The 18612-nt window shown below is 35.4% G+C and overlaps 2 protein-coding genes across 26 annotated transcripts in view; both read right to left on the bottom strand.

The window, feature by feature from the left end:
- The window catches only part of fcho1 (FCH and mu domain containing endocytic adaptor 1), a 72879-nt gene extending 61409 nt beyond the window's left edge, over positions 1-11470 (bottom strand). Inside the window, exon 1 of one of the 2 annotated variants that reach the window (XR_015496801.1) lies at positions 11118-11218. The gene's annotated coding sequence lies outside the window, so the exon portion shown is untranslated. Of the gene's footprint in view, positions 1-11117 lie in introns of both variants that reach the window. The other variant, NM_001423857.1, reaches the window with a different exon arrangement.
- znf692 (zinc finger protein 692) overlaps positions 1-18612 on the bottom strand; it is a 36422-nt gene that overhangs the window by 2199 nt on the left and 15611 nt on the right. For 12 of the 24 annotated variants that reach the window (XM_087263650.1, XM_087263660.1, XM_087263649.1 and 9 more), the window contains 2 exons: positions 14475-14574; positions 12654-14319 (listed from right to left, as the gene is read on the bottom strand). In XM_087263650.1, coding sequence (XP_087119776.1) covers positions 14037-14319; positions 14475-14574 — 383 coding nt within the window. In that variant the 3' untranslated portion in view covers positions 12654-14036. Of the gene's footprint in view, positions 1-10740; positions 10851-12653; positions 14320-14474; positions 14575-18612 lie in introns of those variants that run through there. The other 12 variants (XR_015497200.1, XR_015497199.1, XR_015497206.1 and 9 more) reach the window with 5 other exon arrangements.

Raw genomic sequence — 18612 nt, 5'->3', positions numbered from 1 at the left:
AGGGTTGGGCAATGTCGACCAATTTGGCATCGTATGATGTCTAATATGAAAAATCGTGATGGACGATGGCATCATCGTCATAGGCAATGGTGAATTAATTATGAATAATTAATAAATTCATAATTAATTCATTATTTATAGCCTACCGTTTTAAACTACCTGACCCGCATGGTCGTTGTTATACCTATAAACAAATCATAAATCAATAAAGATAAGTTACACACATAATTACCACCTGTCAATCACTTTTTCCGCGGGACTCGTGAATAGGTGTGAATAGGCAAAGTGATCTGCGTCGTTATAATGGGGTCGACAAACTTGGTTGGTAAAAAAGGTGCACAACCAACAGAAACCAACCAACAGTATCTGAGGTTTTCGCTAAAAGCATAAGTGTAAAAGTGAAAGATTGAAGCAGACTACTGACCCTCTGACTGCCTGGACCCCCTGTTACGAGTGCATGACAGTGTGTGTGCATCTGTGTGTGTGCCTGTGTGTGAATCTGTGTGTGTGTGTGTGGTCATGTGATGTGTGTTTTCAGCGGTAGTGTGGAAGGAGGGCTGCTCAGAAATGCTAAACGTTAGAATAGATGTGATTCGTTTTTGTTCTAGAGTAAACAGGGCCCGAATGTGTATTTTTCGCGAGTGGATTAGCAACGAGGGTGGGGAAGAGGGACACGATGCCGGCTCAGCATCGTGGTGTCTGTCGGCCATCAGCGATGGACGATGGCATCGTCTATCGGCCCAACCCTAATGGCAACATCAACAGCCTGAGGTATCAAGACATTTGTGCTCCACCATTACATTACAAACCAGAGGAGATGGCAAATTCTTCAGCAGTATAGTGCTCCTTCTCATACAGTACTTAACTTCTTGAAAGCAAAGAAGGTCAAAATGCTCCAGGATTTGCCAGCCCAGTCACCAGACATAAACATTATTGAGCATGTCTGGGGTAAGATGAAGGGGGAGGCACTGAAAATGAATGCAAACAATCTTGATGAACTTTGGGAGTCCTGCAAGAGCGCTTTTTTTGCCATTCCAGATGACTTTAAGTTCTTTGAGTCACTGCAGAGATGTATGAATGCAGTCGTCCAGGCTCATGGGAGTCATACACAATATTCACTCTTTTTCCACTGCAATCTGGCATCTGGGTTAGCAAACTAGAACAATATAATTTCCCCCAAATCTTCAATTGCAAAAACAGAATGTATCAAATCAGCATGTAAAAACTGGCCTGCTTTCTTGCAGTCTCAATATGCTGGATCTCAGTATTTTGAATGAATGAGTCAGTGACTTACCCAAAAAGACACCCGACAGACACTCCTAACGTTGTCAGTATGATCTACATGACATAAATAATGAAAATCTCCAACAGTAATGCACAAACTGAAAAACCATCGGGAATCACCACAACAAACAGTCAACCATCCCAATGGTATTGGCTCAAGAAATCCAATTGTAAAGACCAGAACTACCTGCAGTATAATAAAGCTTCTACAGATGGAAATGTCCCTTGACTAAAGATCTGGAATAAATGGTTAACTCAAAGGTTTAGAAAGTCAGAATAAGATCAAGCCTTAAACCCCGTTTTCTTAAATCATAAATCATTTGCTAAACAAGTAATTAGCATTTAAGACCATACTGAATGTCACCTCACTGAACATTACAAGAGAATGGCACAATGTGGACAACAGCCACACATCCTTCCACACCAGCAGAATTCAGACTGTCAGAGCCCAGCATAATGAAAGCAAAGTCCCTGCTGGCTTTTGTGCTGTGCTGAATAATGCTGTTGTTGTTAGCAATACTCCAGCAAAGTCTATGACAGCAGGCCAGAGCTCACCTTCAGCCTGCCCTGTACATCTGAATAAGCCATGCAAGCTCACGCATAATCTGTTGTACATGATACAAATGTGTTCATTAATTCAGATCATTAAACCATGTTTGTGCACATTTAAATGAAAAGACACATACTATACAGAGGTCCTTGACAGAGTTGTATTAGCAACACACTAGGAAAAACCCTGTCCTATTCTCTGTCATCGCTTGCTGTTGCTTTCTCAGTTATTTTGGGTCAGCATGAGCCTCATAAACGACCTAGATTGCAAATTTGATTAGGGGTCTCCTGAATTCGAGGACAGCTGCATCTCAATTATGCCGCACAGAAATTTCCAGTAAACCAGTTTTTATTATCACGCAACACAGCATGCAGTCCAGCTCTGCATTTACCTGATAATTTTAACGAATCTAAAACTGAAATTGACAACCAATATAAGCTCAATTGCTCTTTTATTTGTTTCTCAGCATTCTCTGCCTTTAAATGTATCGATAATTTAGTTTTGCAAAAATTGCAAGTCAAGCTAATGTCAAACTTTTAAAGCTAGTGACCTACCACTCTTATTTGCAGCAACTTTCAAACAACAGCCTTATTCATCCTATGAGTGTTTGTTTAATAAAAAGCTGGTGAGCATGACTGTCATAAAAGCAATACAACCCAGGCTCTATATTTAATTGTCATTTATTGAACATAGCCAAGCTCAAATACAGACAACATAACAAAAGAAAACACGCCTCGTATTCCATGTCTTCTGAAAAAGGTTTTTAAATATATTAATGGTTATTATGGCTAAAATCTTCAAAAATATTTAATATAAAATAAATGTTAAGTGAAATAAAATAAAATATAAAAACAATATTTATTTTAGTATTTGTAAGACAACCTTAACTGTATTAAAATACTATACTAAAACTGATCAAATAAAATATAAAATGAAAACCTATATATTCCATAAACAAATAACAATAATAATAATAAAAAACTGCCAGGTAAAAAACATGGAAAAAATGAACAGATCCTGCATGAAAATAGACTGTAGTAATGTATAGTTAATACTATAGTGTGTTTTTTAACCACCTCTAATAGAGATAGAGGTTGCGCAATTAGCTAAAATGTGGCTGATAATGTTTTTTTTTTTTTGGCAGTATTGCAAAAATGATTGGTTGTCATGGCCATGTGTTGTGCAATAAGTCAATATATTGATTATTGTGACAGGATTACTTGAACACACAAAATCTGGTTGTATTAACCCAACATTATGGGTCAAATATGAACAAACCCAGTTGGGTTAAAAAGTGACATTAAAATTTCTCCCACTTTGTCCTAATGCTAGGTTAATATATTACAACCTACCATTTTTAAGCATAATTTTGATAGAGGTTTCATGCTCCTGTTCAGTACACTCAAATATGTCTACAGTATTTAATGGCATGCATTTAAATGCATATAAGTATAATATACTGTATTACACACTACAAAAAAATATACAAAGCACAATCGCCTCACAGCAAAAAGGTCACTAGTTCGAGCCTCGGCTGAGTCAGTTGCCATTTCTGTGTGGAGTTTGCATGTTCTCCCTGTGTTTACATGTGTTTCATCCGGGTGCTCCAGTATTCCCCACAAATCCAAAGACGTGTTATTGGTGAGTTGGGTAAGCTAAATTGTCCGTAGTGTATGCATGTTTCCCAATGATGAGTTGCAGCTGGAAGAGTATCCGCTGTGTAAAACATATGCTGAACAAGATGGTGGTTCATTCCGCTGTGGTGACCCCAGATTAAAAAAGGGACTAAGCCAAAAAGAAAATGAATGAATGAATACTACTACTACTACTTTATTAATGGTAAATTAAACACAACAATAGGTCTAATTATATTAAACCATAAACAATAAGAATAAACGTTAAGATTCAGTAAAACATTGAAACTAATCAAGTTGCATAAATGAGATAGTAAAGGACTTGGATATTGATAGGGGTCTCTGGGCAAAGTAAGTTGCAAACCGAGTCTAAAGGGAAAATAAAGAGTTAATGATATATAAAACTATATCATAAACTCTAAGATCTCACAGAGGATAAGAGTGACTTGCCAAATGAAAACATTTTCGTTTTAGAGTAAACAATTCCAAAAAAAAAAATGTGGTAATTATAAACATGCTAGCATAAAATGATACTTCTGGAAATGCCCCACATCCAAATCATGTCACAATGACCCACAATCAGGCTAGGCTTAGAGCCACGTTTCCTTCTCCAGGCTTGTGTGCGCCTCTAGACAGCCCAACAGACAGAAATCCTCCATCTGCCATGGGCTGCCAAGCTTTGCCCACAGGCGCTGTCCCGCTTGGCAGGGATCTAGGTGAGCCAGCAGCACTGACACAGAACTACAAATCTTTTCAGTGCTGCTACTAACGGCCACTATCAGCTGACGATAAAACAAGTGACACGAGGATTGGACCTGATTCCCAACAACTACAGGTTCTTGTAGTGCAAAAATGAGATGCTCTCTATTACTGTGTTGTTTAGGGTTGGGTAACGAAACCATATAGGCACTGGTACCTATATGAATAAACAGTACTGGGATGACTCAAAGTCATTAGTGTTGTACAGCGACAACAATGGCACTATATTGATGTAAAAAAACACTCAGTAGCCACAGCTGTAATACTTAACGCAACCCTAATTATATTTACCTGAACTACCTGGATGTTATTATTACTGCAACTGTTTTTGTTGTTTAATTCTACCCATGTATAACTTATATACACTCACCAGCCACTTTATTAGATACATAAATATAAGGTGCTCGTTAACACAAATTTCTAATCAGCCAATCACATGGCAGCAACTCAATGTAGTTCAAACAGAGCATCAGAATGGGGGGAAAAAGGTGATTTAAGTGGTTGTTGGTCCTAGATGGGCTGATCTGAGTATTCCAGAAACTGATCATCTACTGTGATTTTCACGCACAGCCATATCTATGGTTTTAAGGGGGAATAGTCTGAAGAAGAGAAAATATCCAGTGAGCGGCAGTTCTTTGGGCACAAATGCCTTGTTGATGTCAGAGGAGAATGGCCAGACTGGTTCGAGTTGATGGAAAAGCAACAGTAACTCAAATAACCACTTGTTACAACAGGTATGCAGAAGAGCATCTCTGAACGCACAACATGTCCAACCTTGAGGCGGATGGGCTACATAAGCAGAAGACCACACAGGATGCTACTCCTGTCAGCTAAGAACAGGAAACCGTGCTCACCAAATTGGCGATAGAAGATTGGAAAAACGCAACATAAAAGCATGGATCCATCCTGCCTTGTATCAATGGTTCAGCCTGGTGGTGGTGATGTAATAGTGGGGGGGATATTTTCTTGACACACATTTTGTTAATGCCACAGCCTACCTGAGCATTGTTGCTGACCATGTCCATCCCTTTATAACCACAGTGCACCCATCTTCTTCTCTCTAATGGTCTTCACAGTCATCAGAGCTCAATCTAATTGAGCACCTTTGGAATGTGGTGGAACAGGAGATTTGCAACTGCGAGAGCTGTCATGTCAATATGGACCAAAATCTCTGAGGAATGTTTTCAGTAGTTTGTTGAATCTATGCCACAAAAGATTAAGTTTTTAAAAAGAAAAAGTTAATGAAAATATTTTAAAAGTAGCAAATTGCCACCTGTATCATAAAACACAATTCTCAACTGTAATGTGATTAAAATCAAGCCAATTCAAATTGAAATGCAAAGTCCACTACTCCCTGTTTCCATCCTTCTGTCCTCCCTCTCGTAGTCAGGGGTGTTTCTAGATGATCACTCTAATCTCAATCTGCACAGGCTTTCTTGTGTCTCAACACTTTCAGGCCTGATAATGGAACTTAAAAAGTTTAAGACTGGCTACAATTCAACTAACCCAGTGTGGGGTCAAAGTATCTACTGTTAACTTCACCATGACCTCCAGGATAAGAAGCTGAAAGCTGGGAATAAGATGTGCAGCAGTTCTAAAGCTCTTCCTTTGAGTAAGACTTAAAATTATACCTACTGAGTGTAATAGGTCTAATAACTCTAATAGGTATTTTATATGGGGTGAAACGGCCTTAAAACTTTTGAAAAAGACTCCAATATCCAATTTCAGTATGACATTTTAACTGAGCGAGAAAAGCTTACTCTACAAAAGTTAAAACAATGCATTGTGCTTGGCGAGCCGTGCAGCACTGGAGCTCAGAGTGGATGAAATCTCTGAGCACACAGAGGAAATGCAGCACAAAATCAGCAACTGTCTCCAGTCTTGGTCCAAATGTGAAACTGTGTTTGCAAGTATGACTCAAATACTAGCTAGAAAACCAGCTCTATGATTTCTGTGAAGCAGAAAAAAGAGGCGAGTCCAAAATCATGCACATATTGTGCAGATCTTTAATGTGCTGGTAGTTTCTTCATGCTGAAAACTCCAAAAAGATCAGAACAATGCCCTCATTTAACTAAAAAAGCTAATAAGGATATATGCACAGCTGGTGTTTTCCCCCTACCAATAGACTCCCGGTGAACATTTAATGTGACTTCTTTCAATTTTATATGGTTCCTTTTACAACATCAATGTTGTAATGTAATTAAAATATAATCAGTTTAATAGACTCTAGCATTCATTTAATTGTTCAAGTGTAAAACTAGATGAAGTAGCTGTTAACATGCATGTTCTGTCAGGCAGAAACTCCATTAAAACACTGGAGTAAAATAAACGTTCATATTTTAAAGACATGGCCAGGAAAAACAGATTTTAATAAAGTGCTTCTTGTACAATCTGAGACCCACTTTATATCGTATATCAATAAGGCAGAGAAGATCACTGATTTTTAAAGATTACAGACCTTAGACATAGTGATTTTGTAATGGAATACAGTACAGTTCAACTGAAGCGTTAACTGGGTTACTGAAAATTAAAGTCCTTCTGCACATACTGTGAATCTAAATGTTTGACATTTGCCAACTGTTGCAGGTTTAATTATGTAGAGGATGTGCAGAGCCTTCAGACAACGATAAAACAATCCTATAAAATGTTCATCCACTTAAAGGTTAAGTTCATAAGTACATAGTCTATGAGTTTATAGTGTACAGTACGTGTCATTTAAGACAAAACTACATATAGGAATCCAGTCAGAATAATAGAATTTTAGAAGAATAAATCAAATATAGTAATTATAAACCAAATCAAATTGCAGTTGGGGACTAATATGAAATCTTTTGTAAACGACACATGCTCAGACTTGTATGCATCTGTCATCTCACTATATGAGAACACAAACACATGAACCTTATCTCTATTCTGAGAGTTACTTTACAAGCATTAACATTTTATGCCAGAAAAATGTCATCATTTCAACAGCTTCTTTAGAAATAGAGTCCAAATAAAAGAACATTTTTATATTGTATAAATAAAATGTGACAAAGAAGTGCATTAGGTACACAGTACAGAAGGTTTCTAAAATGTATTTGTTTAAATAAATTGTTGTTAAACCACATTAATTCATTTTATTTTCCTTCGGCTTGGTTCTTTTTATTCAACAGGGGTTGCAGCAGCAGAATGAACCACCAACTTATCCAGCATACAATATGTCTTACACAGCGGATGCCCTTCCAGCTGCAACCCAGTACTGGGAAACACTTATACACTCTGACATGCACACAGATACACTACTGCCAATTAGAATGTGAGGGAAACCGGAGCACTCGGAGGAAACCCACACAAACAAGGGGAGAATATGCAAACTCCACAGAGAAATGCCAACTGACCCAGTCGGGACTCGAACCAGAGACCTTCTTGCTGTGAGGCAACAGTGCTAATCACTTAGCCACTGTTAAACTAAATAAGTTTCAGAATTAAATTTTTTTTAATTAAAATTTTTCCATAAAGCAAAAATACTGATTTGAAATTAAAAAAAAAAATGCAATAAGTGTTAAAAACCGGCAACAAGCAAAAGACGAACACAAGGATTTGCATTATGGTACAGTAGCAAATGACATTCAGAATTTTAATTCATGTCTTTACATGAATGACTCCAACCAAAAACATAGGCTTGATTTCGTGACTAAGTGATCCTAATCAAACAAGAGTAAGAGTCATGAAACAGTCAAAAGACAATCTGCATCAGCATCACAAGACCCTTATCATGGGGTCGGAAATGCAAAACATACTGCAAGAGAACACAAGTTGCATAGTGAGCCTCAGGATCTGTGTAGTACAATACAACTCTTTGCTAACTCTTTTAACTTTGTTGGAATATGAAAAACTAGCCAATAGCCATTTTCGGCAATTCTACAAGCGGACGGCATGAGCTCAGGATGTGACATAAGTGCTTCTAGAAATAACCCTCCACACTTCTGAATCTGAACTGCCGGCTAGACACTTCTAGAACTATTTCACCAGATTCACTTCGGCAAGAATGACAGGGACATTAGATTATCCATCCACACAATTTGCAAAACAAAAGATGTGTATTTCGAGGCATGACATTTGATAGTCTAAACAGAGATGTAATTAGGCTCTTGTTGAAATTCAAACCGATACAAAGGTTAGTCCTACTATATTGTCTATTTTAAAGTAAATAGATTTTTTAATTTATAAAGAAGTCATTAATAGTTTTTTTGGTCAATCTTTGAAGTAAATAAAGGATTTTATTACAAACATATTAAATACTAGTAGCTTAGTTATTACTGTTGTTATATTGTATTATATATTATACAGTACTGCATTCATTCATTCATTTTCTTTTCGACTTAGTTTCTTTATAATTCAGGGATCGCCAATGCGGAATGAACTGTCAACTTGTCCATAATAATCGTTAATTAATTGTATTTGAGTTAAAATGTTCAATTAATTGAGATTTAGATTTTAGCCCAAATTGCCCAGCCATAACAATAACTACTCATTTACTATCTTAGAAATTAGGAATTTAATGAATAAGTTGAGACTAATAATCAGGAGGTTTAGGAGATTAGCCTAATAAACATAGCTACTGTTTAAAGAGAGTGAATATAAAAACAACTTTACCTCAACAGAGCTCTTTATTCTGCTGAACACAAATATTTTGAAGTTAGCTGAAAACCGGTAACCACTGACATCCATTGTAGGAAAAACATACTATAGAAGACAATGTTTACCAAATTCCAGATGTCTTAAAAAAAAAATTACTTTGTGTTCAACAGAAGTACTGCAAGTCAAACTGATTTGTGACAAGTGAGTAGAGTAAGAGTGAATTTTCAGTTTGGGTGAACTATACCTTTAAAATGAACAGCACCAGCAATAAGTATCAGTTGTTTAGTATCTTAAACAAGAAAATTCAATGTGTTTTTCTAGAACTCTTACATTTACCTATTAGAACTCTGAGAGTGACTACTACAAAAATAAAACTACTAGTATGAATAAGCATACTGTACAAACTACTGGTCACTTCTGGAATAAATACTGTACTTAAAAGATAACTACAAAGGTTACTACAATTTAAAACGATAAGCAGCAGTAGTCTATCCTAATTGTCGATACTAAACACAGAGAAGTAAATTTTAGCCTAAAGATTAAGGTTCAGGCAATAACTATTCATTACTATTAATTTACTATTTATGATTATCTTTAAAAGGAATTTACTAAATTATCTAAACTAGTAATCAGGAGAAAAACAAACATTAGTGCCTAATGAATATAGCTACTGGTTAAAGGGATATTTCAACCAAGTAAGATAATTTAGTGGTTTCATACCTTTAGACCTAAGATCTCTTTATTTTGCTGAACACAAATATTTTGAAGAAAGCTGAAAACCGCCAACCGCTGACATCCATAGTGGGAAAAACATACTTCTGCTGAACACATGATTTGGTAAATATTGACCTCTTTAGCAAGTCAAACTGATTTAAGACGAGTAAAGAAAGAGTAAATTTTCAGTTTTGGGTAAACTATACCTTTAAAATGAATAGGTCCTAGTAACAATTCAAACAGCAAATAAATTCAAAAGCAAAAATGTGTTTGTTTGTTTGTTTGTTTACTAGAGCTCTTACATTCATCTATAAGTACTCCAAGATTTACTAATAGAAAAGCTGATAACGCTACTACTACACAACTTTTAGGGCACAATTCTCATTATTAATAAACCATAACTGTGACTTTGACCACAATAAACTCCTGATTTGCTGCTTGTTAACGCACTGTAGAACCCAACAGTAAACTTAATCAAATGAAAGGAGTTTAGTTAACTCAAAATTTACTGAAAGTAAATTCTACTCATTTGAAAAGAGTTTTGAACTCCGTGTTGAAGGTAATGAGTTCATTAAATACCTCATTAATTTGACTTAAATGAAGTTCACAGTACTCATATAAATTAGTTTTTTTTTTTTTTTTTTTACCCAAATGGTTTGCAGCAAATTGTTTCCTCAAACGGTTTGGGTTGCCTTAACTTATTGGGTTTTACAGTACTCAGTTTTGAGTTCACTTCATTTATTGGGGTTTCTTTGCCAAAATTGCTTAATTTACTTAAATGGATTAAGTTCGCAGAACTCATTAAGATTAGTTTTTTTAAGTTAAACGGTTTGTTGCAATCGGTTTCCTCAAACAGTTTAAATTACCTTAACTTTTTGGCTTTTACAGTGCAGTGAGATATTAAGGTAGTAGTGGTGTTCAGGTATTGTGTAGGAAAAGGTAAAGTAAGATCCTGCAGAATATGTACATTATAAATAATAATAAACAGCAAATATCTTAATAATAGGCTAGTGAGAAATGTTACATAAACTAAAGTGTTACCAAGAAATCACTTTAGTTAGACATTACTGAGCTGGCATGACATACTAGGCTACTGTACATGTACAGTTCTTAAATGCAAAACGCAAAATAAAAAGCATTTGCATTATAAGGAAAGAAATCAAGCACATGAATATAGTCAATTTTTAATTTTTACATGAGGCACAAAACATCTCCAGCTTCGTCCACCACTATTGTGATCTGTCACAGCAACTTCCTCCCACCATGCACAGTCTGAAGTCTTTGTTCTAGACAGAGGAAACATACGCACTGATGGGGAACAGCACCACACATGCTAAACTGAAACTGACCTTTCTGCAAAATGTGCAAGCTTTTGCTCCACAGTGCTGACACGCTGAAACAGAGATGCTCCGCTGGGGAAAGCCTCACTGTCAGTGACACATGCAGTCAACCAACCTACTGCTGGACGCCTATTATGTAGCATTACCGGGGAAAACGCTTCACAAACATAACCAACGACTTCATTCTGTGAGTAACGTGGAAAAGTATGTTACCTGATTGTAGTTTCAGTAAAAACAGCGTGGCTCATTTTCAGCGCCGGTTAACGCCAGTAGTTTTTCCGACCGCGCAGCGTTCAATGTGTTTTACGGAGAGTAACAAGCTTTGGACGAATAGTTGACAGTATACGTAAAGCCCCGCCTCTTTGTAGTCCTATTGGTTCACTTTTCCCTTCACTCAAACGTCACCGGAGAGAAGATATGTAGGCATGGCAACTGGGTTTTCAATGCTGCTTCTCCTGGCCAATAGAATAACGGTTGGATTTCAGGAGGAAACACCCACATGGCTTGGGGAAGAGTCATTGGATAAAGGGGTTGTCAATCAAGGGGAGGTTTAAACAGGCGGGAATCCTTGAGTTCAATTATTGTGATGTATGTAAATATATTGTTTTCCTAAATGTTCGGTGTTCTGGACAAATTCAAAATTGGCAAAGTGTATAACAACACATATTTACCTACAACTGCACTTTATGCATTTTTCCAGGGAAACAAAAACCAGGAAGAGCCAAAATGTTTAATCTAATATTTAGACATACAGTGCTCAGCATAATTGAGACTGAGTACACCATATTTAGAAAATTAATATTTGTATTCATTTATCAGTGAATATAGTCAATGTATTTTGGTGCATTTAAACGAAACACATTTATTAAACAGATATATTTATTAAAATTAAATAAATTAGAAACTAAACATATTTAGAAATGAAAAGATAATACAATTAAATTCAGGCAAAGTTTTGTAAAAAAAAAAAAACAAAAAAAAAACATTTTCTTTTACATTTTTTCTTTTTTTGCTTCTTTAATTTGTATTTAATATTTTTTTTATAACATATACATTTGTGTGTACTAGTTTTTAGACCGTTATCACAAGTTATCTTGTTGGATAAGCTCCAGATTTGGCTTCAGTACTGACTAATCTAATGGATATGCGCAAATATAATATTGTATAGCATCCTATTATAAATATTCATTTAAAAGATAGCTTCATGAGGGGGGTGTACTATTATTTGCTAAGCACTGTATAATGATAAACAATATATTGAAAATTTACAGTAAAGCAGGTCGCACACCAGAAGCGCCGCTCAGCGCCATGTATTTTAGAATTCTAAACATAGGTTTCTATCAGGATACACACACCGGCGCCGCAAGTCGGCGGCTGTCAGCGGCGCCCGGCGACGGCTCAGGACGCAGTTCATTTTTTAGCCGCGCCACAGAGCGCCATCTGATTAGTTTCATGTTAAATATCATTCGAATGTGCGCGTCTGGTGTGTGATACTTTAAACTGTCATGTCCGTGTCGCGGCGCTTCTGGTGTGCGACCTGCTTAAGTCACCTTGAGCCTTATTTATATGCCCTATACTTGTAACAAATAGTTAAATGCATAAATTATGAAGGGAACGTTTAGTCAACATTTTTGCCAAAAATTGGCAGTTAAAGGGTAAATACACTTGGTAATATTAGAATGCTCAAAGTTATTTTAAAAATGATCAATAAGCGGTTTCAAGCATAACATCATAAATAAAAAGTTTAGATAACATTTATGGCATATTTATTTATATTTAGACATTCATATCTGACAAAATGTTATTTTACAAATGCTAACTAATAATGTGTATAAGGCAAAAAAATCAGATCAAATTTACTTAACATTCACTTTAAGACACCTTTAGTAGTATCAGCTTGTTAAGTGTGACATCATGCGATCTGGGTCCAAGCGCTATATCAAACTGTATGGGGACTTATCAAATGGTGATACGTTTACAAAGTGATGTAATATCTCCAAAAATCAGGATCACACATAATATATGTGTGTGTGTGTGTTTGTATATATGTATCTATGCCTAATTTCTGATGGCCAGAAAGTGATATATTTTTTTATAAATTGTTACAAATTTTGGTATTTGTGATGCAGCAAGTGAACAAACTAAAATTTTCTTAATTCAAATGAGTAGTTGCTTGGACCTGGAAACGTTTTAAATAAAAACATCACGATACATCACGACTTACCAAGCTGATTTAGACACCCAATAACATTAACAAAAAGGATTTCAAGACAAACATTCAATGACTAAATTTACATGGACATCAGTAATCAAATGGTTTGCCTTAATCCGAATAAGACAATAATATGATTAAGGCGTTTACATGAGTTGCTTTGTGAATGTTCCTTTCATAAATCCGTTTAACATGTTATAGCCCATAATTCAATTAACGTCATTGCGTCAGCACGCTATCCACATTTCCTCAGGAGTTTCACATAATTTCAGGTGTTTCATCTTTAATTCATTACATTTTTAGCTTTCACTTTCATTTAGGAACATTTCATGCATGCTCTTTGGGACAAACGAGATATTGGATGTGAGTATGAACTGCTGGATAAGTGTTTTTAATGGAATTTGATACCTCAAGGCGAATGAAAAAAGAATCTCCGCATTTCACGATGCAGATGTCTGTGGTCCTTCACTGACTTGGTAGGTGCAGAGAATAGTGTCAAACAGTCGTGTGTGTGTATAGACTATCCTGTCACAAAATGCGATAAAACTACATGATGAAAATAGTTTGACATAGTTTACATGTCTGTACTGCACTTCAATAATGCGGCTAAAATCAGCATATGTCTTAATTTTATTAAATTAATCAAAACTCGCTGTTTACATGGTAGACTATCAATCAGAGTATTGTCTTAATAGTATTCAGATCAGATTATTGGTGTCCATGTAAGCGTACTCAATTTGTCAAATACTGACCTGTGTATACTGATGGTCTATTCACGGTCTCTGAAAAAAATCTAAAAAACAAAAACAAAATAAGAACTAACAACATTATTAAGGCACCGCATGGAGATTTTGTTTACCAACCAATCCCACATTAGAGATTGCTTGAGGTCAAGAGTGTTCAAACTGTTGTCACAACTCTTATTCTGCAGTGGGTTGATTCTTGGAAACAGAAGGGGAAGATCCGCGGTGCCTCGAGGGATGCAGGAGTGGGTCAGAGGGAGGAAGGGGAAGAGATCTTTCCAGAGTGCCTGTATTATAGTCTGGGTGACTCTTGCTACGGTGAGCCGTAACATTGTCTCTCTTTTCAAAGCGACGGCCGCAGATCTCACAAGGGAACTGGTAGGTGCTCTCAGCATTGTGTTTCCGCATGTGCCAATTCAGAGAGGCTTTCTGTCGACAGGTGAAGCCACACACTTCACACCTCAAAAGGAAAGATAGAAAAAGCTGTCATAAAAGACCCTTGAGCAATCTAGTTGTGTTCAATATTGATTGAAAGTTTGTTAAAAAATGAGTTGGGAGTTACACAATCCTTTGGCATAAACAAAAGGCCTAATGAATATGTGGTGAAACTCATACTGCAGCGGCTTCTCTCCGGTGTGTATCCTGCGGTGGATGATCAGGTTACTGCTGGTTCGAAACGCCCGAGCACAGAACTCACAGATATAGTCTCGCTGATCTCACAGACATAAAGAAGCACAGGGAGAAAAACGTATTAACAGGAACAGCAGGAAAAAAAACATCAACTCATCTCTATTACTGTACTTACTGTACAAAAAGTAGTCCTGACAAAACTGTCCTGATAGTCAATGTGGACAGTAGCTTTGTTTCCATCCACCTATTTATATGTGCATTTTGGATATGCGCATTAAAAACAGTTGATGGAAATGCAAAGATGCGCATAAATTTTGAAAATGCACATGAAAAACGTATGCACATAACTGAGTAGGACCAACTTTTTACTCAATAAGTAAAGATGCGCATAAACTACGATGGAAATTTTTATTATATTTATATGGTATTTTAATATTATTGATTTCCTCTAGAATTGTCAAAAGTGTCTGTGCTCCACATCTCAGGCCTTCAAATGCCATCACGTGTTCATTGCGTGTCAACATACTGCCTTCTGAGGCACAAGTCATCAGTGTTGGGAAGGTTACTTTGGAAATGTAATAGATTACAGATTACAAATTACCCTATTTAAAATGTAATAAGTTACTGTAATTTTCAATTACTTTATAAAAGTAAAGTAACTAATTACATTTGATTACTTTTTGATTACTTTTAATTTTCTAACAAACATTTTCAACTAAATAATTTTCAATCATTTATACAGAGCAGGAGTGAGCTTACAGTAGCTCTGTTTACTGTTAGAATCTCAAAAGCTTTCAACACTTAAATAAAATTAATTTAATTTATTTAAATTTAAAGTAGAGCCACCACAAAACCAGACCTTATCACAAAAACATGTTTACTGTTGTTACAAAATCACAATGTTAGTTAGTTGTGCAGGTGAATTATGGGGCATTTGCAATAAAAAAAATACATCTAATTTTTGAAATTTTCATTTTTAAATAGAAGTCACTTAAATCCAAATCAATCACATCTTAGTGATCAATAAAACTGCCAATGAAACATATGAGGCAGAACTGTTCATTTTAATTATTTACTGTAAATAATATGCTGTACCAAACAGGAGTAAATTATAGTATATAACAGCAAAAACAAAAAAAATCCAATAAAACCAGGTGTTACACATTTTAAACAATATTGATCCACGATCTGTAAATGTAGCTTGTGTGGACACTACTGCGCTACTTCACTAATAAAATAGCTTCGCTACTGTGAAAAGCTATTTGATTTTTTAGCGAAGCTACCGTCTCGCTACTGAGAAATGTAGTTAAGCTAGCTACACTGGTAATGTGATAACATCACTTTGGCCAGAGGAGTCTGCTGGTGCCCTGAAATTCACAAATCGATAACTTTATAAATCATAATATATCATTAGAAATTAAAGGGTCTGTTTTTATTTCTGTACACTCACGATAACGACAAAAACATTTGCTTTTATAAAACAAAGAAACGCTAGCTTACATACCTGCAGATGCTTCCTCATGCTTTTTTAATGGCAAGGAGGATTAGACATGTCCATTAATTTGATTTAACAGTAGGGGGGACAATAAATATAACATTTCTTATGAGCAATTTTTTAAAGATTTTTTGAAGGAGACACAAATAATACAGCTGAATTGTACTTATGTCTCCGCAGTTAAAAATGGTTTTATTGTTCATATTACAGCATGGAGACTACATCATTATGGTTATTTTTAAAGTTTTTCTCAGGTTCATTGACAAAGCAAAATTTTCTTGAAAACTATTTATTGCATTGTTTGTTGTGTTGTTTACAGTCAACAGACTGACTCCTGAAGCCGAATAAATGCAGGAAAAGACGTTTTCCATACTCATAATAACTAACTGGTTTACATTACACTTGTTAAATTGAGAGATCATATTGTAAATTGGCGAGCCTGTGAGGTTCATCTGCTAAACAGCCACAACTCAGAAAACATTTTTAAAAATTGTTCACCCCTAAAAGAATTGTTATTATTCCTTCAATAAAGCACAACACCCTTACCTGACACTGTACATCTGACTGACCCTGCTCTGCCTGTTTCTCAATCAGTTCTTTCTCCTCTGCCTGTGATTGATAATGTGACATTAGTATTTTCATAAGCACTCATTCTGAAAGCCAAATTGCCTAATATGTGAACTTTTTGTACTTGGGAGTTTTGCTGCACTGAAAAATGATCTTATGTCCATTTTCCTTTTCTCTGTCATTTTATCATTGAGTAAAGTTGGTTTTATATTTGCACATTCAGTCTCTCATAATAACCTCAGAAGAGTATTCATTGGAAATTCTAAATAGTAAAATTATATTAGCAGCCAACAACCATCAAAGTACAGCATTGTTTACAGTTAGTGTTAATATTATAATGGTTTACCTAAAGGTTCTATAAAGATGTTGCAACTGATACAAAATACAGCAGCCAGAGTTTTATTGAAATTGAAGACACAAGAACATATCACAGCAGCATTAATAGAATAAATTTTAGGATTCTTTTATTAGTTTATAAGGCACTACACAACATGACACCTTTCATACTTTTCTGACTGCTTATCAAAATATAATCCAAACCGTTTGCTACGCTCTTCTAGCACTCGACTTTTAGAACTTCACTCTGTAAATCTGATGCGATCTGTTCTTTTAGTCACTATGCTGCAAAATCTTGGAATTTTCTCCCAAATTTAGTAAAAGAATCCCCCAGAATTTATTTTTAAAAAGCTTAAGAAGCACCTTTTTAAAATTGCGTATGACTATAAGTTTGTGAAGTTTATGCAATTAATCTATATCGTATAGGTTTATGTACATATGCATGTACGGTGTGTGTGCATGTATGTAAAGAATATTGTGTGTGATTGTGTAGATGTATGCATATATGTGTGTACATGTATGCTTTTATCTGAGTATATATTTTGCTTTAATTGTCTAATATACATTATTTTGTATTTGGTTTATTTTACAATGCCTGTTTGTTGTTTGTGAAGTGCCTTGAGTTCCATGTATGTAGGAAAAGTGCTATACAAATAAAATGCATTATTATTATTATTATTAATGTTGTTTTGAAGTCAAACTTGCATGAGATTTCAGTTCAAATATTCAAAGTACCATGGTAAACAATGTATGGAGCTGTCACTGAATGAATGTGCGAATATAAAACCAACTTTACCTCAATCATTTTATCTAGTCCACGACACTGCAATGCAAGTTTATTCTGTAGCACATTTTATATACAATGCTAATTCAAAGTGCTTTACACAAAGAATGAAAAACTATCATAAAAATCATCAAAACAATAAAAACAAGGACATTTTATATTTTAAATTAATTTAGTCACCTAAGAACAGAACTGAAATTGATTATACAAAAAATAAAGTGGGGCTAGTTTGGACGTAGCACACAGTGCTCATTTAGCAAATCCACAGATAAACAATATGCTAATTGTGGCCGTTAATGTAAAGTTAACATTATGCCAAGCCATCACAAATGAAACAATGCACTTTGGCGTATTATTTTGCAGTGCGCCACTAACGTAACAAGCTAAACAAGCATACGTTAACTACATGAGTAATTTTAACCGCTAATACAGCAGATTCATGGACATCTGTAATCTGCATTTTTGCCGCAACTAATTTATAAATGATTCTGCATTAACTTTGAAGAGAATCGATTTTTTTTTAGTGATTAATGCACCATACTTACTCAAATTCTACATTGACCTGTAGCCACACACCTAACTTCTGCGTCTGTCTGTCTTTGACTGTGACAGGCTGCGTGTACTTAAGGAGTAGGTGGATCAAACCACTATGAGGAAGCGGGGGTGAACTCTTTCTAAATGCATTTTAAATAATAAATGCGTTTTTTTTTCTACTTAGACAATTATTTTAGGTATACACACACATATTTTTCAAAATAGAGAGTGCGTTTATATATATATATATATATATATATATATATATATATATATATTTATATATATATATATATATATATATATATATATATTTATATATTTTATTTGGTGAGGAGGACAATGAACATGTTCCCCCCGGGATTTACGCCCGTGGTTTCGCCGCAAATCAAAAGAATCAGCGCTTG

Source organism: Danio rerio, chromosome 8 (assembly GCF_052040795.2).
Source record: "Danio rerio strain M-AB ecotype USA chromosome 8, GRCz13ab, whole genome shotgun sequence".
NCBI classification, from domain to species: domain Eukaryota; kingdom Metazoa; phylum Chordata; class Actinopteri; order Cypriniformes; family Danionidae; genus Danio; species Danio rerio.
The sequence above is the reverse complement of the archived record's forward strand: the minus strand, read 5'-3'. Positions and strand labels throughout refer to the sequence as shown.